This window comes from Enhydra lutris, unplaced genomic scaffold (assembly GCF_002288905.1).
Source record: "Enhydra lutris kenyoni isolate GAN:26980312 unplaced genomic scaffold, ASM228890v2 scaffoldscaffold90, whole genome shotgun sequence".
Classification (NCBI taxonomy): Eukaryota; Metazoa; Chordata; class Mammalia; order Carnivora; family Mustelidae; genus Enhydra; species Enhydra lutris.
Window position 1 is genome coordinate 6,157,987 of NW_019154174.1, and position 19,093 is coordinate 6,177,079.

Here is a 19,093-nt window from a genome sequence, read left to right on the forward strand (position 1 = left end):
ACTGATACATTCAAGGCTGCCTTGTTACTGTTGGTCTTTTTGGTACTTGCTTATTCTTGAGTCAGTGTTAGCATCTGATGGCCTCATTTTACAGATGGAAAAACTAGCTCACTAAGTGATGTTATAAATGTGGCACAACTTGTGAGAACTCAGATGTGTTGACTCCATTGCTTTCTCCTCTTCCACGCAAAAGGCATTCCTCAGAGATAGGAAAACTTTTTTCAGTTGCTAAAACCATCGCAGTTGTCAAGTATTTGAGCTTCTGTGGGAAGGGGGTGGCACCATGGAATACAGTTCCCTAAAGATCACAAGCCTCTGACTGATGGTTATCTCTTGTAGGTTTGTTGGTTTGTTTTGGTTTTTGTTTTTTTTTTAACCTCCACGGTGTAAAAGGAGCTATGTTTCTTGTCCTTCCATGAATTTTGTGGTAACCATTTTTTTTTGTGACGTGTATGGTTCCATATATGTTTTTGGTTAAGTTAAACTTACAGCTCAAATTAGAGTAAATAATTCAAGAACTAATAGGAAGAAAGATCTAGTGAATTGTTCCAGGTCCTCTGTGTCTTTCTGTCCCTTTAAAATAAAGGGAGCTGCTGCTTATTCAGAGCTGCCTCTTATTTTTTTTCTCAGCCCCAGACCCCCACTCCATCAGTGCCGTTGACTCCGCCTTTCAGTCTTTTTCTAATGCTGCCAGGTTGGTCTGGCTTGCTGCAAGGAGAGAGAAGAGAGCTAGATCCTAGCCCAAGAGTGGCGGCTGCATGGTCTGTGCTAAATTTTGGTTGCTCTGCAAGTATGTGGAAGCTTTTTTTTTTGTAAGATTTTATTTGTTTATTTGACAGAGACACAGCAAGAGAGGGAACACAAGCAAGGGGAGTGGGAGACGAAGAAAGCAGGCCTCCCACCAAGCAGGTCCTACCAGGACCCTGGGATCATGACCTGAGCTGAAGGCAGACGCTTAATGACCCCCTGTAGAAGCTTCTCAACACTTTTTTTTCTAAACACTTTTTTTGTTTAAGCAGTTTATCATAAAGATCACATACCGCAAAGTTTACCCATGTAAAGAGTGGCTTTTAGTATATTCACATAGGTTGCAACCATCACTGCTGTCGACTTGAAAACATTTTCATGGTCCTGAAAAGAAACCCCACACCCTTAGCCATCATCTTCCAACCCTTCCATCTCTTCTAACTTTAGACAAGCACTAATTTTTCTGTTTCTTTAGATTTTGCCATGGAGTCATGGCATATGGTCTTTTGTGACTGGCTTTGTTCATTTAGCGTAATGTCTTTGAGTTTCATCCACGTTGTAGCATATGTTGGCATTTTGTTTTTTTTATTGTTGAATAACATTCCATTGTGCGGCAGTACATTTTATATATCTATTCAGCAGTAGATGGACACATTTGGAATATTTCTACTTTTTGGCTCTTATGAATAATGCTGTCCTGAAGGTCACTTGTAATTTTTTTTGTCTTCATATGTTTTCAGTTATATTGGATGTATGCCTAGGAGCAGAATTACTGAGTCGGATAGTAACTATGTTTAACTGAGGAGTTACCAAACTGTTGTCCAAAGTGGCGATAACCATTGATACCACTTTACATTCCCACAGGCAGCACAGAAGGCAAGGTTCTCCACATCTTTGCCAACACTTGCTGTTATGTCTTTATGATTATAGCTATGCTAGTGGGTGTGAAGTGGTATCTTGTGGTTTTGATTTGTTTTCCTAATGGCCAGTCATGTTGAGCATCTTTTTGGTGGTTTGTCATTTGTGTATATTCTTTGAAGAAATGTTAGATACTTAGATCCTTTGTGTTTTTAATTTTTTTAAATTTATTTTTATTATTATTTTTTCTAAGTAAATTCTATGCCCAGTGTGGGGCTTGAATTCGCAACTCTGAGATCAAGATCAAAACCATGCTCTAGGGAAACCCGGGTGGCTCAGTCAGTTAAGCCACTGCCTTCTGCTCAGGTCATGATCCCAGGGTCCTGGGATCAAGTCCTGCATCGGGCTTCTTGCTCCCCAGGGAGCCTGCTTCTCTCTCTGCCTCTGCCTGTGTTTGCGCGCATGCGCGCGAGTGCTCGCTCTCTCTCTCTCTCTCTCTCTCTCTTTCTCAGAAATAAATAAATAAAATCTCTTCAAAACTGTGCTCTACCAACAGAGCCAGCCAGGCACGCCTACCCTTTTTAATTGGGTTATTTTACTGATTTGAAAGATACATTCTGGATACGAATACCTTTTCAGATACATGATATGCAGATATTTCCTCCTTTGCTGCTACTTTTGAGAGTAACCTGCTCTGCTAGGATGCTTTCCTTTTTCACTTTGATCCCCAAGAGCCTCAAGTTTAAGGGAGCAGACAGGAAGGGAGATTTGGGACATTGCTTTTTTTCAGGATCATCTCCTAGGGTTCATCTTCATTTGTTCATTCTCATAGCAGCTGTTTATTGAGAGCCTGCTTGGTGCCAGATAACTGAGCTAGATAGTGGGTAATTATAGTGAGCAAGGTAAGATACAGTTTGTGTTATGGTTGCAGTTTTGTGGATAGACGACATTAGTCAAAGACTCATACAGATGTAAAACTACCAATGTGGTGAGTGCTGCAAAAAAAGAGGTAGTTTTTAGCCTGTCAAACTTGAAGTGCTAGTGATGGGAAAGGACTGGGTCAAAGTCCTACAAATTTCCTGTCTGCCAGGGCCCTCCCCTTTTCTTTCCTAGGGTGATGAAACCCAGATGTCTGATTAGCTTTTCCCAATTCTACCCCATTCTAGTAAGACCCTTGGCAGAAACCTCCCATGGATTTGATTAGCCACTCTGTCCTGGTCAGTGATTGGAGGAAGGTTTTCAATAATTGTTTCGGATCCACTTCTAAAAGCCAAATTAACTTGAACGGTGTGGAGTTTAAGTGTTATTTAAGAAAATTTCCAGAAATCATCCATTTTATAAGCTTATTAAATATACAGATCTTAGTTTTGAATATTCAGGCATTCTGTTTGGTAGCATATAAAGGAAGATCAGGGGTTTTTTGCAGAGAAGTTATTTCATATAACATTATGAAAAGAGTAACTCATAATTGACAGCTTGGAAAAAAACATTAAAAGCATAATGTAGTTTTGAATCCTGTGGTTTCCATAGGTTATGTTTAATTCTGGGATGAATGGTCAGGTTTTCTATGAGGACACTGATCACTTTTTGTGTGTGTGTGTGTGTGTGTGTGTGTGTGTGTTTTCCTCTCATCCCCAGGACTCTCTGGAGGAAAAGCGGAAGCGGCAGCGGTCTGAACGCCTGGAACGGATTTTCCAACTTAGTGAGGCTCATGGGGCCCTGGCACCTGTGTATGGGACTGAAGTCCTGGATTTCTGTACCCTGCCCCAACCTGTTGCCAGCCCCATCGGCCCTCGTTCTCCTGGCCCCAGCCACCCCACCTTTTGGACTTATACCGAGGCTGCCCGCCAGGCTGTACTGTTTCCCCAGCAACGACTAGACCAGCTGTCAGAAATCATTGAGAGGTTGGCAGGGCTAAGTGCTAATGGGAACCGGGTCTTGGGGCCTCTGAGTGGATATAGTGGTTAGGGCTGGTGAAGGTGCACTTTTGGGGCCTTTCAGAGTTCCATCTTTTATACTGCTTGCCTTCTTCCTTCACAGGTTCATCTTTGTCATGCCTCCTGTGGAGGCACCTCCCCCTTCCCTGCATGCCTGCCACCCACCTCCTTGGCTGGCCCCACGTCAGGCAGCCTTCCAAGAGCAATTGGCCTGTGAGCTCTGGCCACGGGCTCGTCCTTTGCACCGTATTGTGTGTAACATGCGCACCCAGTTCCCTGACTTGAGGCTCATCCAGTATGACTGTGGTAAGTTCATTGGTCAGTAAGGATCCCTAGACCTTTTCCCCCACCCTCTGTGAGTAGGCAAAGACAATATCAAAGGGATGCTGTAGCTTGATTTTTGTGAATTTCATTAAACATCAGCCAGTTTTTCAGGCTATGCTTATAGGCAGGATGGAGAAATGTAGACCTTATGATGGATTCTTGGCATTCATGGATTTGACTTCGCTGAAAGTTGAAAATGTGTGTTAACTCATGCATTTGGTAATTATTTTATGAGTATCTGTTGTATTTTACACTTAGGATACGGTGGCAAATAAGATAGCACAGCAGAGAGTTTTCAGATTCATGGGGAAGGGTGCAAGGTGGTACAAGACTGCACAGTAAATAGTAAGTTGTGTTTTAGGAAAACACAAGGATCTTCCTGTCTCTGGTTAGAATCGTTTTTTGGTTAGAATGCATTTGGCTGCAGGTATTGGAAAACTGAATAGTGGCTTGAACCGCAAGAGCATTTATTGTTTCCTTAATGAGAAATTCTGAGAATAGTGGTATATGACTGATTCAGTTTACTGATGTTTTCGTGGACCCAGGACCTTCTGTCTTTCTCCCATCCTTAGCTTTTATCTTCTTGTTCTCATGTTTATTTATTGATGGTTCTACCATGGCTGCCACAACTCCAGGGAGTGCAGCCGTGCTCTGAGCAGGAAACAGGGCCTGAGATAAAATATTCTCAGCAAGTTTCTCTTTTTGGGGGGTGGGAAGAAAGTTCTCATTGACGATGCTTCATAGCTCACTGCTTTAATTTGGGCCATATGCCCATCCCTAGAATAATCTCTGACAAAGGGAAATGGCAAAGAGGAACTATGGCTTTTTTATTTTTATTTTTGTTTTTTAAAGATTTTATTTATTTATTTGACAGAGAGAGATCACAAGTAGGCAGAGAGGCAAGCAGGGAGGGGGGGGAAGCAGGCTCCCCGCTGAACAAGGAGCTAGATGTGGGGCTCGATCCCAGGACCCTGGGATCATGACCTGAGCCAAAGGCAGAGGCTTAACCGACTGAGCCACTCAAGCGCCCCAACTATGGCTTTTCTAGACCAGTCATGATTTATCTTTTGGGGTTGGATTGGGCTTATCATCCCTGGATCAAAGGATCTCTGCCAGGGTGTCTACAGTGTAAATCAGGTTCTATTATGCAAGAGTATCTATTGGACAGTAGCGAATTGTTTCTGCAACAACCCAGCAGAGATGTTTCTTCAGTAACATGTTTGGAGATTTTGTAAATGGCCTTAGAATGTAAGACAGCAAAATTTTTATTAATGTATGTTCAAGAAATATTTTAGTAAAAAAACAATTTTGTAACATTTGAAGCCATTGAGAGTAAGTAGACAAATTGAAGTCTTTGTTAAAAGCATTTAAACTGATTCATCAGAAACATTATAGAAGGTATTTATGTGTTTGATGGGAGGTTGAATTAGATAACCTCATAGGATCCTCTCTTAATGGTTATGATCTTAGGGATCTTCAGTCCTTGTATGTAAGTCGTAACATCCAGTGGATGTTGTTGATGTCTGTCCTGTGAATCTGTTGTGTGTTTCAGCTGGCATAACTCAGAGTAGCTCCTTAAAGATTTCCTTCCTGTTCATATACCATTGAGGGTTTCCTTTTTTCCCCTGAGGGTCTATATGTTATCCCACCCCCAGTTAGACATAGAAGGTAGATCCTAGACAGGAGCAGACTGAAGAGGGGGATCCCATAAAAGAAGAAAATAAAGTTGAATACATTTTTAAAAAATATTTAATTAGGGATTCCCTGGTGGCTCAGTCGGTTAAGCCGCTGCCTTCGGCTCAGGTCATGATCCCAGGGTCCTGGGATCAAGTCCCACATTGGGCTTCTTGCTCAGTGGGGAGCCTGCTTCTCTCTCTGCCTCTGCCTGCCACTTTGCTTGCTTGTGCTCCCTTTCCCTGACAAATAAATAAATAAAATCTTTTAAAAAATTAATTAACTTATTTTAGAGAGCATGTGTATGGGGATGGGATGGGAAGGGAGAGGAAGAGAGAATCTGCACTGAGCGTAGAGCCCAACACGGGGCTCAGTCTCACAACCCTGAGATCATAACCTAAGCCGAAACCAAGAGTCAGACACTGAGCCACCCAGGCGCTCCTAAAGTTAATTTTTCTTTTTAAGATATTTTTACTTATTTGACAGACAGAGATCACAAGTAGACAGAGGCAGGCAGAGAGAGAGGAGGAAGCAGGCTCCCTGCTGAATAGAGAGCTCGATGCGGGGCTTGATCCCAGGACCCTGAGATCATGACCTGAGCCGAAGGCAGAGGCTTTAACCCAGTGAGCCACCCAGGCACCCCTAAAGTTAAATATTTTTGATCTCTTAGGCTAATTGAAACCCTCAGCTAAAAAAAGCTTTTATTATTTTTCAGCTAGAGTCTTTCAGTGCTAAGTGTTCTCCCTATTCCAGCTTATAACAAGCTCCCCATACCCTTCATTTTTCGTCAGGAAAATTGCAAACATTGGCAGTGCTGTTGCGACAGCTAAAGGCGGAGGGCCACCGGGTGCTCATATTCACCCAGATGACCCGGATGTTGGATGTATTAGAACAGTTTCTCACCTACCATGGCCACCTCTACTTGCGTCTGGATGGGTCTACTAGAGTTGAACAGAGACAGGTAACCCGGACATCTGCAGCCCTTTGAGGCTCACCTCAGCTACTGTCTCCATTTTCTAGACCTCAGAGTCCAGAAGGGGCCCCACTAAGCCTTGGGTCTGTGTGGGTGGCTGTGTCTCCTGATACAGTCTTTTTTCTTTCTCTCTAGGCTTTGATGGAACGATTCAATGCAGACAAACGCATATTCTGCTTCATCCTTTCAACTCGGAGTGGGGGTGTGGGTGTGAACCTGACAGGAGCAGACACTGTTGTTTTTTATGACAGCGACTGGAATCCCACCATGGATGCTCAGGCCCAGGATCGCTGTCACCGAATTGGCCAGACCCGAGATGTCCACATCTACAGGTATTGCCTACTCTCCCCTCATTTTGCATCCTCTTTACTGGTAGGGTTTTATTAATCTGTTTGGCTGTTTACACATCGCCTTCATCACTCCCTAGACTTATCAGTGAACGGACAGTGGAGGAGAACATCCTAAAAAAGGCAAATCAGAAGAGAATGTTGGGAGACATGGCCATTGAGGGAGGCAACTTCACCACAGCCTATTTTAAACAGGTACTAAGATCTTCCAGTCTATGCAGGAGACAACTGCTGTGCCCGTAGGGGTTGCTTCTGCTTATTAAAGTCGATTCTGGGGCACCTGGGTGGCTCAGACTGTTAAGCGTCCACTCTTGGTTTCAGCTCAGGCTGTGATCTCATGGGATTGAGTTGTGCGCTGGGCTCCGCAGTCAGCAGGGAGTCTGCTTGAAAGATTCTCTCCTTGTGCCCCTCCCCTCAAGTTCCTGCGCTCTCTTTTTCTTTTTCTCTGAGATAAATGCTGGATGTATTAGAACAGTTAAACAGTAAATCTTTAACAAAAATAAGTAAATAAGATGCTTTGGTCTCCACAGATCTGCCTCTTCAACTAGTGGCATTCCTGATTATTTCTAAGAGCTTTTATTTCATAGTAGACTTGGGTCCAGCATTCCATTGGCTCTGACACTTCCCTCTCTTCTCTCCAAAGCAGACCATCCGAGAGCTGTTTGATATGCCCCTGGAAGAGCCATCTGGCTCATCTGTACCCTCTGCCCCTGAAGAGGAGGAAGAGACTGTAGCCAGCAAGCAGACCCATATTCTGGAGCAGGTGAGAAAAGAGCAGGCACTCTCTAGAGTAGAGCTAATAGTTAAGGTGTGGGCTGTCTGGGGTGAAAGAACATTTCTGCTGCTTCCCAAATGACTGTTGGCCTTTAGGAGTTGTGAGTAGATTGCTTATTGGCTCATAAGATTTCATAGAAGAAAGGATTTGGAATCCTCAGTTACTTGTTTGAATTCTAATAGTACCTGTTACTAGCTGTGTTTGTTAAGCCAAGTCTGCTTCATCTTCTGAGCCTGGAATCTTGCTTTTCACCTTTCTAAACTGCTAATGGGAAGGAAGTAACTGAGGATGAAATGGAATAGTGGAAGTAAGAAGTGCTTTGTGTGTGGTGTGACCTCTTGTTTTCCAGATACTGATTAATACATAATAGAATCATTTGGGGAACCTTTTGGCTTTTTATTTTAATTTGTTTTAAGTAGGCTGCATGGCCAACGTGGGGCTCGATGAACACACGACCTTGAGATTAAGAGTCATTTGCTCTACTGACTGAGCCAGCCAGGTGACCCTAAAGAGCTTTTTAAAGGATTGATTCCTAGGAGCCCATCTGAGAATCTACTGAGTTGTGATTTGGCAGGGGCAAAGGCTGGGCATTTGTATTTTTTCAGAGGTAGATGTTGGGAACTATAAGGTACAGTATGAAGGTGCTTTTCCCTGCACACACTCTAGGTTGTGTCCCTCGGTGACTTCAGTGTGTGCTTTCTGGCTGTTCATCACAGGGGAAAAAACCAGAGGTGGTTAGTCTGTTATCAAGAGGTATCTCAGTGCAAAAAGGAGTTAGGGATTTTTTGTAATTACAGCTTTCTGGGAGTGCTCTCTTAAGGAGACAGAAGGCGGACTTGAATGGAAAAGGAAGCGGAGCTAGAGGTTTTTAAAACAGATGCTTTCTCACTAGTGGGCTTCCAAGTGAGATCTAGTTTATCCTATGTGGAATACTGCATTGCTTTGATAACTTCGAGGGCTCAGAAGAGAGTTGAGTTCAGTTATATACCTGGTTTGGTATAAATGTGGCCTCAGATTTTTGTCTGAACCAAACCACAGGTTGTAGAATTCTTTAATTCTCGTGGTTTTTCTTCCCACACCTTTGCAGGCACTGTGTCGGGCAGAGGATGAAGAGGATATCCGTGCAGCCACCCAGGCCAAGGCCGAACAGGTGGCTGAGCTTGCAGAATTCAATGAGAATGATGGGTTTCCTGCTGGTGAGGGAGAGGAGGCCAGCCGGCCTGGGGCTGAGGATGAAGAGATGTCCCGAGCTGAGCAAGAAATCGCTGCCCTTGTAGAACAGGTCAGTGTTGGACCCACTAGTTCTCAACCTCACCCTTCACAGCTTCTTCCTCTGGGCCTTATGATCCTCCTCCTGTCTTCTCTGGTGAAAATAAGGATATTGGGCCCCGGTTATCAAGTCCCTATGTTGTTGATTACCACTGTTCCTTCCCACAGCTGACCCCCATTGAGCGCTACGCCATGAAATTCCTGGAAGCTTCACTGGAGGAGGTGAGCCGAGAGGAGCTCAAGCAAGCAGAAGTGAGTATTTCTAGGAGGTGGGGATGGAAATGAGAAGTGTCTGCTTTCTACCCACTCCCGACCCTGCTTGCCTCCCTCTGACCGCCTGCCGTTTGGGCTCTCTTGTTGGTAGGAACAAGTGGAAGCTGCCCGCAAGGATCTGGACCAAGCCAAGGAGGAGGTGTTCCGCCTACCCCAAGAGGAGGAGGAGGGGCCAGGGGCTGGGGATGAGGTTTCCTGTGGGACTGGTGGAGGCAGTCACCGGCGCAGTAAGAAGGCCAAGGCCCCTGAAAGGCCAGGGACTCGCGTCAGTGAGCGTCTTCGTGGAGCCCGGGCTGAGACTCAAGGGGCAAACCACACTCCTGTCACATCCACCCATCATACCCGCAGCACTTCCACAACCCCACGCTGCAGCCCTGCCAGGGAGAGAGTTCCCCGGCCAGCACCTAGGCCTCGACCCACTCCAGCTTCAGCTCCTGCTGTAATTCCTGCCCCAATCCCCGTTCCAATTCCTGCCCCGATCCCCATTTCAGCCCCAAATCCAATAACCATGCTTCCTGTTCATATCTTGCCTTCTCCCCCACTGCCTCCTTCACAGATTCCTCCCTCTTGTTCTTCTGCCTGTACCCCTCCTCCTGCCTGTACCCCTCCACCAGCTCATACGCCACCTCCCACCCAAACTTCTCTCTCAACTCCTTCCTCCCCTCTCCTGCTTGGTCTACCTTCTGTGCCCGTTTCTCCCCCAGTCACCAACCTCTCCTTGGGCTTGGGGCCTGAGACAGAGCTGTGTGCACAAGCATTGGCATCTACCGAGTCCCCGGAGCTGGCTGATTTGGCCAGTTCCGAGACGTCCCCGCTTACTCTTGTGCCCCCTAAGGATCTGTTGCCAGTTGCTGTTGAGATCCTGCCTATATCAGAGAAGAACCTTTCTCTCGCCTCTTCTGCACCTAGCCCAACCCTGGAGGCTGACAGCGTCCCCAACGGTCAAGAGCAGGAAGTGCCAGAGCCTGCTGAGGGGACCGTCCTCACAGTGCTGCCTGACGGTGAGGAGGTGCCCTCGTGTCTGAGTGAGAGCAATGGGCTGGATCTCCCACCTTCAGGAGCATCTGATGAGCTACTTCCGGAGCCAGTGGAGGCTGACAAGAGCTCAGAAGAGCTGATGGAGGCCCAGACCCCAACCTCCAGCCCAGAGAAGCCACAGGAACTTGTTTCACCAGAGGTCGCAGCCCCATCAACCTCATCCTCTGCCACCTCCTCACCTGAGAGTCCTTCACCTGCCCGGCCCCCTCGGCGTCGCACCAGTGCTGATGTAGAAATAAGGGGTCAGGGGGCTGGTCGGCCAGGGCAGCCTCCAGGCCCCAAAGTGCTCCGCAAGCTGCCGGGACGGCTGGTGACCGTGGTTGAGGAGAAGGAATTGGTGAGGCGACGGCGACAGCAGCGGGGAACTGCCAGCACCCTAGTGCCTGGGGTGTCTGAGACTGGTGCCAGCCCGGGAAGCCCATCTGCCCGCAGCATGTCGGGGCCAGAATCTTCACCTCCCGCCAGTGGGCCCTGTGAAGCTGCTCCCCCATCCACACTGCCCACCCCAACCCAGCAGCCCTTCATAGCTCGCCGTCGCATTGAGCTGGGGGTGACTGGTGGGGGCAGCCCAGAGAATGGAGACGGGGCACTGCTTGCCATCACCCCTCCAGCTGTGAAACGTCGGAGGGGGAGGCCCCCCAAGAAGAACAGGTCTCCAGCAGATGTTGGGCGAGGGGTGGATGAGGTACCTTCATCCACCTCTAAGGGAAAAACCAACGGGGCTGACCCAGTCCCTAGGGCTGAGACCCTTATTGTGGCGGAGCCTGTCCTGGGACCCCAGCTTAGTCCTGGGCCCCAGCCTCTTGGAGCCCAGCCAATTCACAGACCAGAGCCCATCATCCTATCACCTGTGGAGAAAAGAAGGCGTGGGCGGCCCCCTAAGGCACGAGATTTGCCCATTCCTGGGACCATTTCCTCTCCAGGGGATGGCAACTTAGAGAGCCGGACACAGCCACTCCCGCTACCACCTCCCCTGCCACCACTCCCACCACTCCTAGCCTGTCCCACTGCTACTGTCGCCAACACTGTCACCAATCTCACCATTTCAACATCCCCACCCAAGCGGAAGCGGGGCCGACCTCCCAAGAATCCACCATCACCTCGGCCCAGCCAGCTCCCTGTCTTGGACCGTGACAGCTCTTCTGTCCTTGAGAGCTGTGGATTGGGGAGGCGGCGGCAACCCCAGGGCCAGGGGGAGAGTGAGGGCAGTTCCTCTGACGAGGACGGAAGCCGCCCCCTCACCCGCCTGGCCCGCTTGCGGCTTGAAGCGGAGGGAATGCGGGGACGAAAGAGCGAAGGGTCCATGGTGGTGGCTGTAATTCAGGATGACTTGGATTTAGCAGATAGTGGGCCAGGCGGGTTAGAATTGACACCTCCTGTGGTCTCGCTAGCTCCAAAACTGCGCTCCACCCGCCTGCGTCCAGGGTCTCTAGTCCCCCCACTAGAGACTGAGAAGGTGCCTCGCAAACGGGCAGGGGCCCCAGTTGGCGGGGGTCCTGGGCTGGCAAAGCGGGGCCGCCTACAGCCTCCAAGTCCCCTGGGACCTGAGGGTTCAGTAGAGGAGTCTGAGGCTGAAGCCTCAGGTGAGGAGGAGGAAGGGGATGGGACCCCACGACGCCGGCCTGGCCCCCGCCGACTTGGTGGGGCCACCAACCAAGGGGACCAGCGCATTCTGCGTAGCAGTGCCCCTCCCCATCTGGCTGGCCCTACCATTAGTCACAGAGGCCGCAAGGCCAAGACGTGAGTGGGCTGCCCCTCCACCTAGGCTTTCCGCCATGGCCCCTCTCCCTCCACAACCAGGCCTGACTCTGTTAACCACTACTTGAAGTCTTGAGGGGGAAAGCCTCCTGGGAGTCATAGGGGCCCTCTCCCTTCTTTCCACCAAAGTAGGGGGTAGGCAACTGGTTGTCATGGAAATGGGGCTCTTCACATACCCCCTTCCCTTCCACCCCACATGGCTGGGCAGTGTTAAGGGTGGCAAGATAGTCTCTGTCCCCACCCCCTTGTACTTGATTCCCCAGCTATCTTTCACAGCCCCCCGCCCTTAGGGGAAGGGAGAGGGGCTTCTCTCTACCATGAGTTTTTTTTTTTTTTTCTTTTTTTTTTAAGAAGAAAAAATAATAAACTTAGTTTCTGTATGAGCATCCGCGTAAGGAGGCTTCTGATTTTCTGGTCTGGTGGAGGGTTGGGTGGGAACTTGGGCATCATTTTCTTCCTCTCGTTCTTGCCAAAACCCTAGTACCTGATATCTAACCCAGAATTATGTGTCTTTGAGGCAGAAATCCCGCAAGAGGAGGAAAGATTGGCAAATCTGATCTGGTAGGGTGCCTTTCCCTAAATTTTCAGTTTTAAGTCACTCCAACTCATACTTTTTCTCTCCTCCTATTCCCTTAGTTCCTGGACTTTCACTCAGAGCTCTCTGATGCCTCAGACTTTTCCCTGCTTTCACCCCTCTTGTTCAGGTGCTTTCACTCCTTTTCCAGAAGGCAGGCATCCTACCTTCAGTCGCTCCATCCCGCACTCTTTGCTTTCCTCCACCTAGCCAAACTAGTTTGAGTCAGCCACGCCCCTTTCTGAGCTCCTGGGGCCTTTTGGGTGGTGGCTGGCCACCCAACCCCACCCCCGGGCTTGGCTTGGAGACCTGAGTCAGCTCCATCTCCACCCAAGCCAAATCAAACCAGAGGCAGGAGCCGAAACTCGCAGTCCCTCGAGGCCCATAGCCAGGTAAGAGCCCCTGTTCGTTTTTTATATTTTCTTTGGTCTCACCTCCCTAAACCCTCTCCTTGCATTCTCCCCCTAATGACTGTGTCTATGTTCACCACATCGTCAGTTCTTTCCTCATATCCCCTGTCCTGCAGCTTTGTGGCAGAGAGTCTTCGTGCTCTGCTTATCTTGCTTCCTGTCACTCTAACCCTTGTTGCTTGTGTTCAGAGAACTGCAAATGGCTCCATTTTGTATAGCATGTAGGGGGATGGTTGGAGATGAGGGTGGAAAGGTGGTTTGATGCCACAGCTCAGAGGAGCTGAGAAGTTAGGGAGATGAGAGATGATTAAGCAGGGCATCATTATGCAGGTTTCTGTGTGGGTTATGAGGTCATGTTGTTACTCTGAATATATTGGGTGGCCTGGGTTAAAATGGAGAAAAGAGGTAGCAGGGAGTCAGCATAGCAAAGGAGGCCCAATTTGGGGAGGTATGGTTTTACTGATGTTCAGCTTCCTCAGCTAAGAAGAGAGCTTAGATGGGTCCTTTCCCTCTGCTTTCTCCCATCTCTGTGTTCTCATCAACTCTGTTTTCACATGAGACAGCTGCTGTGCTTGAAGTGGGGTAGCAGGGCTCAGGGTGCCATTTCATGAGCCCTCCTTAATATTCACGAGCAGCTTTTGAGGGACTTCAGAGAATGTTAAGACCCTTTGAAATACAGTTTAAAATCACTGATTTGTGGAGTCTGATTCCTGCCAGCTTTTGAGATTCTGTGTTTCTCCTGCTTGTCAGTGTGCACCTGTCATTGTGTTTTTCCCTACTTGTCAAAACAGTTAAGTAATACAGATAATGCTACGTTTGTGCCGGCTTGCCTTTAAACACTCAGAATCTTAGGCTGAGAATAAAGGATTCCGGCCGAACGTTTCCTCTCTTGGTCTGTGAGTCATGAGAGGAATTCCCCAGTAAGGCAGCATTCCTGAGAGTTGGGCTAGGTCACAAGGACACATCAGAGAGAGGGGCGGAGTCTGACCGACCCAGGCCAATGGCTCAGTTGTTGGGCTTACAAGTACCTTGACTGTCGCCCACAGGTGATGGAGGACGAGGAGAAGGCAGTGGACACCTTGGTGAGCAACACGGAAGCTGCTCATCCTGCATCCCCCGTCCGCTGCTGCCGGCTCCGCCTCCGCTGCTTGGCGGCTGCTAGCATTATCTGTGGCTGCTCTTGCCTGGGAGTCGTGGCCCTGGTGTTTGCCATCAAGGTGAGGAGCGCAATTCCCGTGGGAGCAGAGGGGTGGCTGTAGTTAGGTGATGGATTAGTGTATTTGATCTATGTGCACTGATCACACAGCTGCTAAGTACTTGTCACAGTTTGGCTCTGGGCCTGGTGTCAGAAATAAGACATGCTTCTGGCCCTCAGAGTGCCCACAGTCTAATGAAAGAGAGCGCTGTGAACATGGGTAATTAATGCAATGTGGCTCATCAGTATTGTGATGGAGGAAACACAAGGTATTCTGGAAGCAAGGGAGGATATATATGTGTGATTACATACCTGTGTATGTAGAGTAGGTGACAGGAAAGTAATCTTAAAGGATGAGTGACTAAGGGTTGAAAGGGCATTCCAGGTAAAGGGAGCAGTGTGTACAAAGGCCTGGGCTCTTCGTTCCCCATGACTGGACCAGTGAGGAATGGTGACAGATGAAGCCCAAGGGCCCAGATTCCCAAGGGTCTCCCAATGCTGTGCTTCAAGTTTAAACTTTATCTTGAAAGTACTGGGCGGAGGGGGGCCGGTGCACCTGGGTGGCTCAGTGGGTTAAGCCTCTGCCTTTGGCTCAGGTCATGATCTCAGGGTCCTGGGATCAAGCCCTGAATTGGGCTCTCTGCTCAGTGGGGAGCCTGTTTCCTCCTCTCTCTCTGCCTGCCTCTCTGCCTACTTATGATCTCTGTCAAATAAATAAATAAAATATTTTTAAAAAGAAAGTACTGGGGAGTACTTTAAAGAGTTTTTGCAGAGGAGAGTGACATGGTCAGGTTTGTGTTCTAAGGCCTGCATGGAGATTGGGTTGGAAGGGGCAGGACTGGAGGCAGCTGAGCAGTGATTAGAGCAGTCTATAGCAGTTGGGGAGAAGCTGTGGGGTTTTTGAGAGGGCTCCACCATTTCCAAACACCTGACCAAAACTGCATGTTTACTTTTTTTTTTTAAAGATTTTATTTATTTATTTGACAGAGACAGCAAGAGAGGGAATACAAGCAGGGGGAGTGGGAGAGGGAGAAGCAGGCTTCCCACTGAGCAGGGAGCCCGAGGTGGGGCTGGATCCCAGGACTCTGGGATCATGACCTGAGCCAAAGGCAGGCGCTTAACGACTGAGCCATCCAGGCGCCCCCACATGCACCTTTTGAAAGGCCACACAGGCTAACTTAAATGTCACATGGGAATTTTCTCAATCCTGGTTTTATTTTAATAATCAGAAACTGTATTCTTATGATCTTGAGACTTTCTGGCTTCATCAGATCAAAATCATAAAAAGAATTCTTAATAAAACGATGAGGCCCATTGGGCTAATGAGAAGGGGGTGGTGTTTGGCTGGACGGGAGGGAAAGACTCCAAGATATCTCTCGGTTTCTTGCCAAGGATTCCAAATTCTGAATGAATGTGGGATGAGTAGAAAAGGATTGGGGATAAAAGGTTTGAAAAGTACTTTCCCATATGTGATCTTGTGAGCTAACAATGGCTACTTGGAAAAGTACACAGAGCTGAGTAGAAACCTTATTTTGTAGATGAGGCATGAGAAATAGACATTGGAAAGGGAAAAGACATTTTATTTCAGGGGGTTTGGGTGTCAGGTTTTGAGCCATTACAAGGATGGAGGATTGGTGTGGGGCAGTGGGCACTTTGGGGAAGAAGCAGGGGAAGAACCTAACCAAAAACCTGCCCCCGCAGGCGGAAGAGCGGCATAAGGCAGGCCGGTTGGAGGAGGCAGTGCACTGGGAGGCCCGGGCCCGGAACTTCATCCTGGCCAGCTTTACTGTCTGGTTTGCTGTCCTCATTCTGGGCCCCCTGCTTCTGTGGCTGCTCTCCTATGCCATCGCCCAGGCTGAGTGACCCTGGGTGGCCTCTGCTGAGAGTCAGCAAGACCTCCTGGATCCTGCAGTGCGGCATTGCTAGCGTCTGAGGCCAGCAGTGGTCCTTCCTGGCTGGAAGGATGATGCCTCTCTCAAAAGGCTTTGGAAGAGCTCTTCTAGACCTTTCTAAAAGGGGGCAGCAGCTTAAAACTGTTGAGGGGAGGCCAGCCTGCTCTGTTCTTTCAGTGCCCACCATCCCCTATTTCCCCCAGCCTGCTACATCCTAGGGGCCTCGACCCAGAGGTGGGGTTGAAGACCAGGCCTGATTTTATTAGAGTTTGTTTTGTAATAAAAATCTTTTTTAGTGGTGAAATGCTCCTGTCTAATTGTTGTTCCCCTACTTCCCCTGGCCCTTGGCGAGAGCCAGACCGACATCTGACTGATGGCAAAAGTCTGCATTTTCCCTTACTTAGGAGCTGCAAGAGGGTTTTTCTTCTTTTTTCCTTCTTCTGGAAGTTTCCCTTCTTGGAAAGACCCCAGCTTCTCCCTTGCACATCAACAGAGAGCCCCTGTGGCCAGATAAGACGAGGAGCAGCTGCTCCTGTATTTATGGAGTGCTTCCTATATTCCAAGCTGTGTTCTTAAGCACTTTCTGTTACTTAACTCCTTCACCCCTCACAGCCACTCAGGAAGAGTGTTTTCACTCATTTCATTTTATAGTTGAGGAAGCCGGCACCCAAGGTCATACAGCTAGTGAGATTCTGAGCTGGCATTGAACTCAGAGGCTTTGGTTCCAGAGTTGAGAGAGGAATGAAAGGGATGGCGGCAGCAGGTGAATTTCTGCCCTGGATGTGAAACTCTGTAGGATTATCATGAATTTTTATATCCTTTATCTTGGGCTCTCCCGGTAATATTTTAAACACATTTTACACCTGATCTTAGCCAAAAGGCCGAGAAACGATTAAACATATTTCAAATTGTGAAGCATATCATATATGTAGGAAAATATCCAAAAGGAATACATAGCTTTTAAGTTAACACAAAGCCAACATCTGAAAACCATCATTCAGTCAAGAAATGGAACATTGAGAGCACTCCAAAACCTCCTTTAGACCCTCCCAATCACTACTCCTTCCTTTCTTCCCACGGATACCTAGCATTCTGACTTCTAACAGTGGAGTTTAGTTTTGCCTGCATTTGAACACTATATAAATGGAGTCCTATGTATTCTTTTTATGTTTGACTTCTATGACTTAATATTGTTGGTGAGATTCATCAATATTCGGTGTCGCTGTCGTTGTCATCAGACCGTAGAGTACCCCATTACATGACTTTGTTAACAGCTTAGCCGTTATCTGTGGGTGAACTTTTGGGATGATTCCATTTGGGGGATATTATGAATCTTGCTACTGTGGACATTCTTACACATGTCTCTTGGAGTACATGTGCCCTGGGAACTGAACTTTTGGGCTATTTCACCATAATTCAGAGACCAGCAGAGCACCTAAAGGAATTAAAGGTATTTGTTGCACACTAAAGAGAGAGGTTTAAAGGGGAAGATGGTTGTCTTCAGTGTTCCAAAGTGCTCCAGGAAAGAAAAGTGAAGAGTATCCATTGCTGGTCCCAGAGGTTAGAGTTACAACACTGGGTAGAAGCCATACCTAGGGCAGTGGCTCTCAATCAGCTTCATAATAGAACCACTTGGGGAGCTTTAAAAAGTACTTATGCCTGGACTTCAGCCCTACAGATGTCGATGGAATCGGTGTAAAATGCTGCCTGCCTGGGCACATTTTAGAGAGATTTGTTTATTTATTTATTTATTTTTAGGTCTTTCTATTTTTAAACTCAATTTTGAAAAAATTTCAAACCTACTGAACAATAAAAGAATAGTACAGTGAACTCATGTGTGCTCTTCACCTAGGTTTAAAATTTTTCACGTTTGTTTTACCATGTTTCACATTTACCACGTGTTTCACCACATTTGTTTTAAGATCTTTCTAAATACACATATTGTTGGGGCGCCTGGGTGGCTCAGTGGGTTAAAGCCTCTGCCTTCGGCTCAGGTCATGATTCCAGGGTTCTGGGATCGAGCCCTGAATCAGGCTCTCTGCTCAGCAGGGAGCCTGCTCCCCACTCTCTCTGCCTGTCTCCTCTGCCTACTTGTGATCTCTGTCTGTCGAATAAATAAATAAAATCTTTTAAAAAAATAAATACACATGTTGTTATTGCGGAGCCATTTGAGAATAAGCGGAAGGCCCTTCATTCCTAAATTCTTTTTTTTTTTTTAATTTTACTTATTTGACAGATCACAAGCAGGCAGAGAGAGAGGAAGGGAAGCAGGCTCCCTGCCAAGCAGAGAGCCCGACGCGGGGCTCGATCCCAGGACCCTGAGATCATGACCGGAGCCGAAGGCAGAGGCCTTAACCCACTGAGCCACCCAGGCGCCCCATTCCTAAATTCTTATTTACAGTTTTTAGTGTCAGTATGGTCTCAGATTGTTTTTTAGTTCAATTTGTTTTATCCATTACTGTCATCCTTCTTAAAATACTTGGTTGGGGTATAATTTACATGAAGTAAAGTGCACAGATCTTAAGTGTGTGGCTTGGTGAATGTTTCATATAAATCCATCTGTATAATCACCACCTAGATGAATAGAACATTTCTAGCACATTAGAAGGCTCCCTCGTGGCCCTCTCCGTCTCATTATTCTTTTTGTTTCTGATTTTGACCAGTGGAAATTGCATCAGCCTGGTTCTTTTGTCCTGATAAGTCCCCACATTTCTTCACTTGCTTTCTGGCACAAATTATTCCAGGCTCATCTTACACTTTCTCTGCTCCAGCCTGGGAATTGGTCATTTCTCCCAAGGAATCCTGGTTCCTTCAACTGGGACCTGTCACGTTGAAATCAGTATCTAGACTAGTGGTGCTCATTCTCCTGAGATGTGACTGCTTCTAGGCCCTTTCAGAGGTTAAAGCTAGAAAATATCTATTTTTAAATCTATGTTTAAAATTATACCTCCAGGGGCGACTGGGTGGCTCAGTGGGTTAAGCCTCTGCCTTCAGCTCAGGTCATGATCCCAGGGTCCTAGGATCGAGCCCCACATCAGGCTCTCCGCTC

At 47.6% G+C, this 19,093-nt stretch overlaps 2 protein-coding genes across 4 annotated transcripts in view; both read left to right on the forward strand.

Moving 5' to 3' along the window:
• LOC111162167 (Snf2 related CREBBP activator protein) overlaps positions 1–12,298 on the forward strand; it is a 32,345-nt gene extending 20,047 nt beyond the window's left edge. Inside the window, exons 26-34 of one of the 2 annotated variants that reach the window (XM_022526363.1) lie at positions 3,244–3,509; positions 3,646–3,848; positions 6,332–6,501; positions 6,649–6,845; positions 6,941–7,055; positions 7,504–7,623; positions 8,723–8,917; positions 9,073–9,156; positions 9,269–12,298. In XM_022526363.1, the coding sequence (XP_022382071.1) occupies positions 3,244–3,509; positions 3,646–3,848; positions 6,332–6,501; positions 6,649–6,845; positions 6,941–7,055; positions 7,504–7,623; positions 8,723–8,917; positions 9,073–9,156; positions 9,269–11,959 (4,041 nt within the window). In that variant the 3' untranslated portion in view covers positions 11,960–12,298. The remainder of the gene's footprint in view (positions 1–3,243; positions 3,510–3,645; positions 3,849–6,331; positions 6,502–6,648; positions 6,846–6,940; positions 7,056–7,503; positions 7,624–8,722; positions 8,918–9,072; positions 9,157–9,268) is intronic. The other variant, XM_022526364.1, reaches the window with a different exon arrangement.
• A 4-nt stretch (positions 12,299–12,302) lies between these two features.
• LOC111162168 (transmembrane protein 265) lies at positions 12,303–16,429 on the forward strand. Of its 2 annotated transcripts, XM_022526366.1 has the most exons (3): positions 12,304–12,939; positions 14,004–14,174; positions 15,854–16,428. In XM_022526366.1, the coding sequence occupies exons 2-3, from the start codon at positions 14,007–14,009 to the stop codon at positions 16,013–16,015; spliced, it is 330 nt and encodes a 109-aa protein (XP_022382074.1). In that variant the 5' UTR covers positions 12,304–12,939; positions 14,004–14,006; the 3' UTR covers positions 16,016–16,428. The 2 variants fall into 2 exon arrangements, with proteins under 2 accessions (XP_022382075.1, XP_022382074.1); XM_022526367.1 differs by having other exon boundaries at positions 12,303–14,174; positions 15,854–16,429.
• The last annotated feature ends 2,664 nt before the right edge of the window (positions 16,430–19,093 follow it).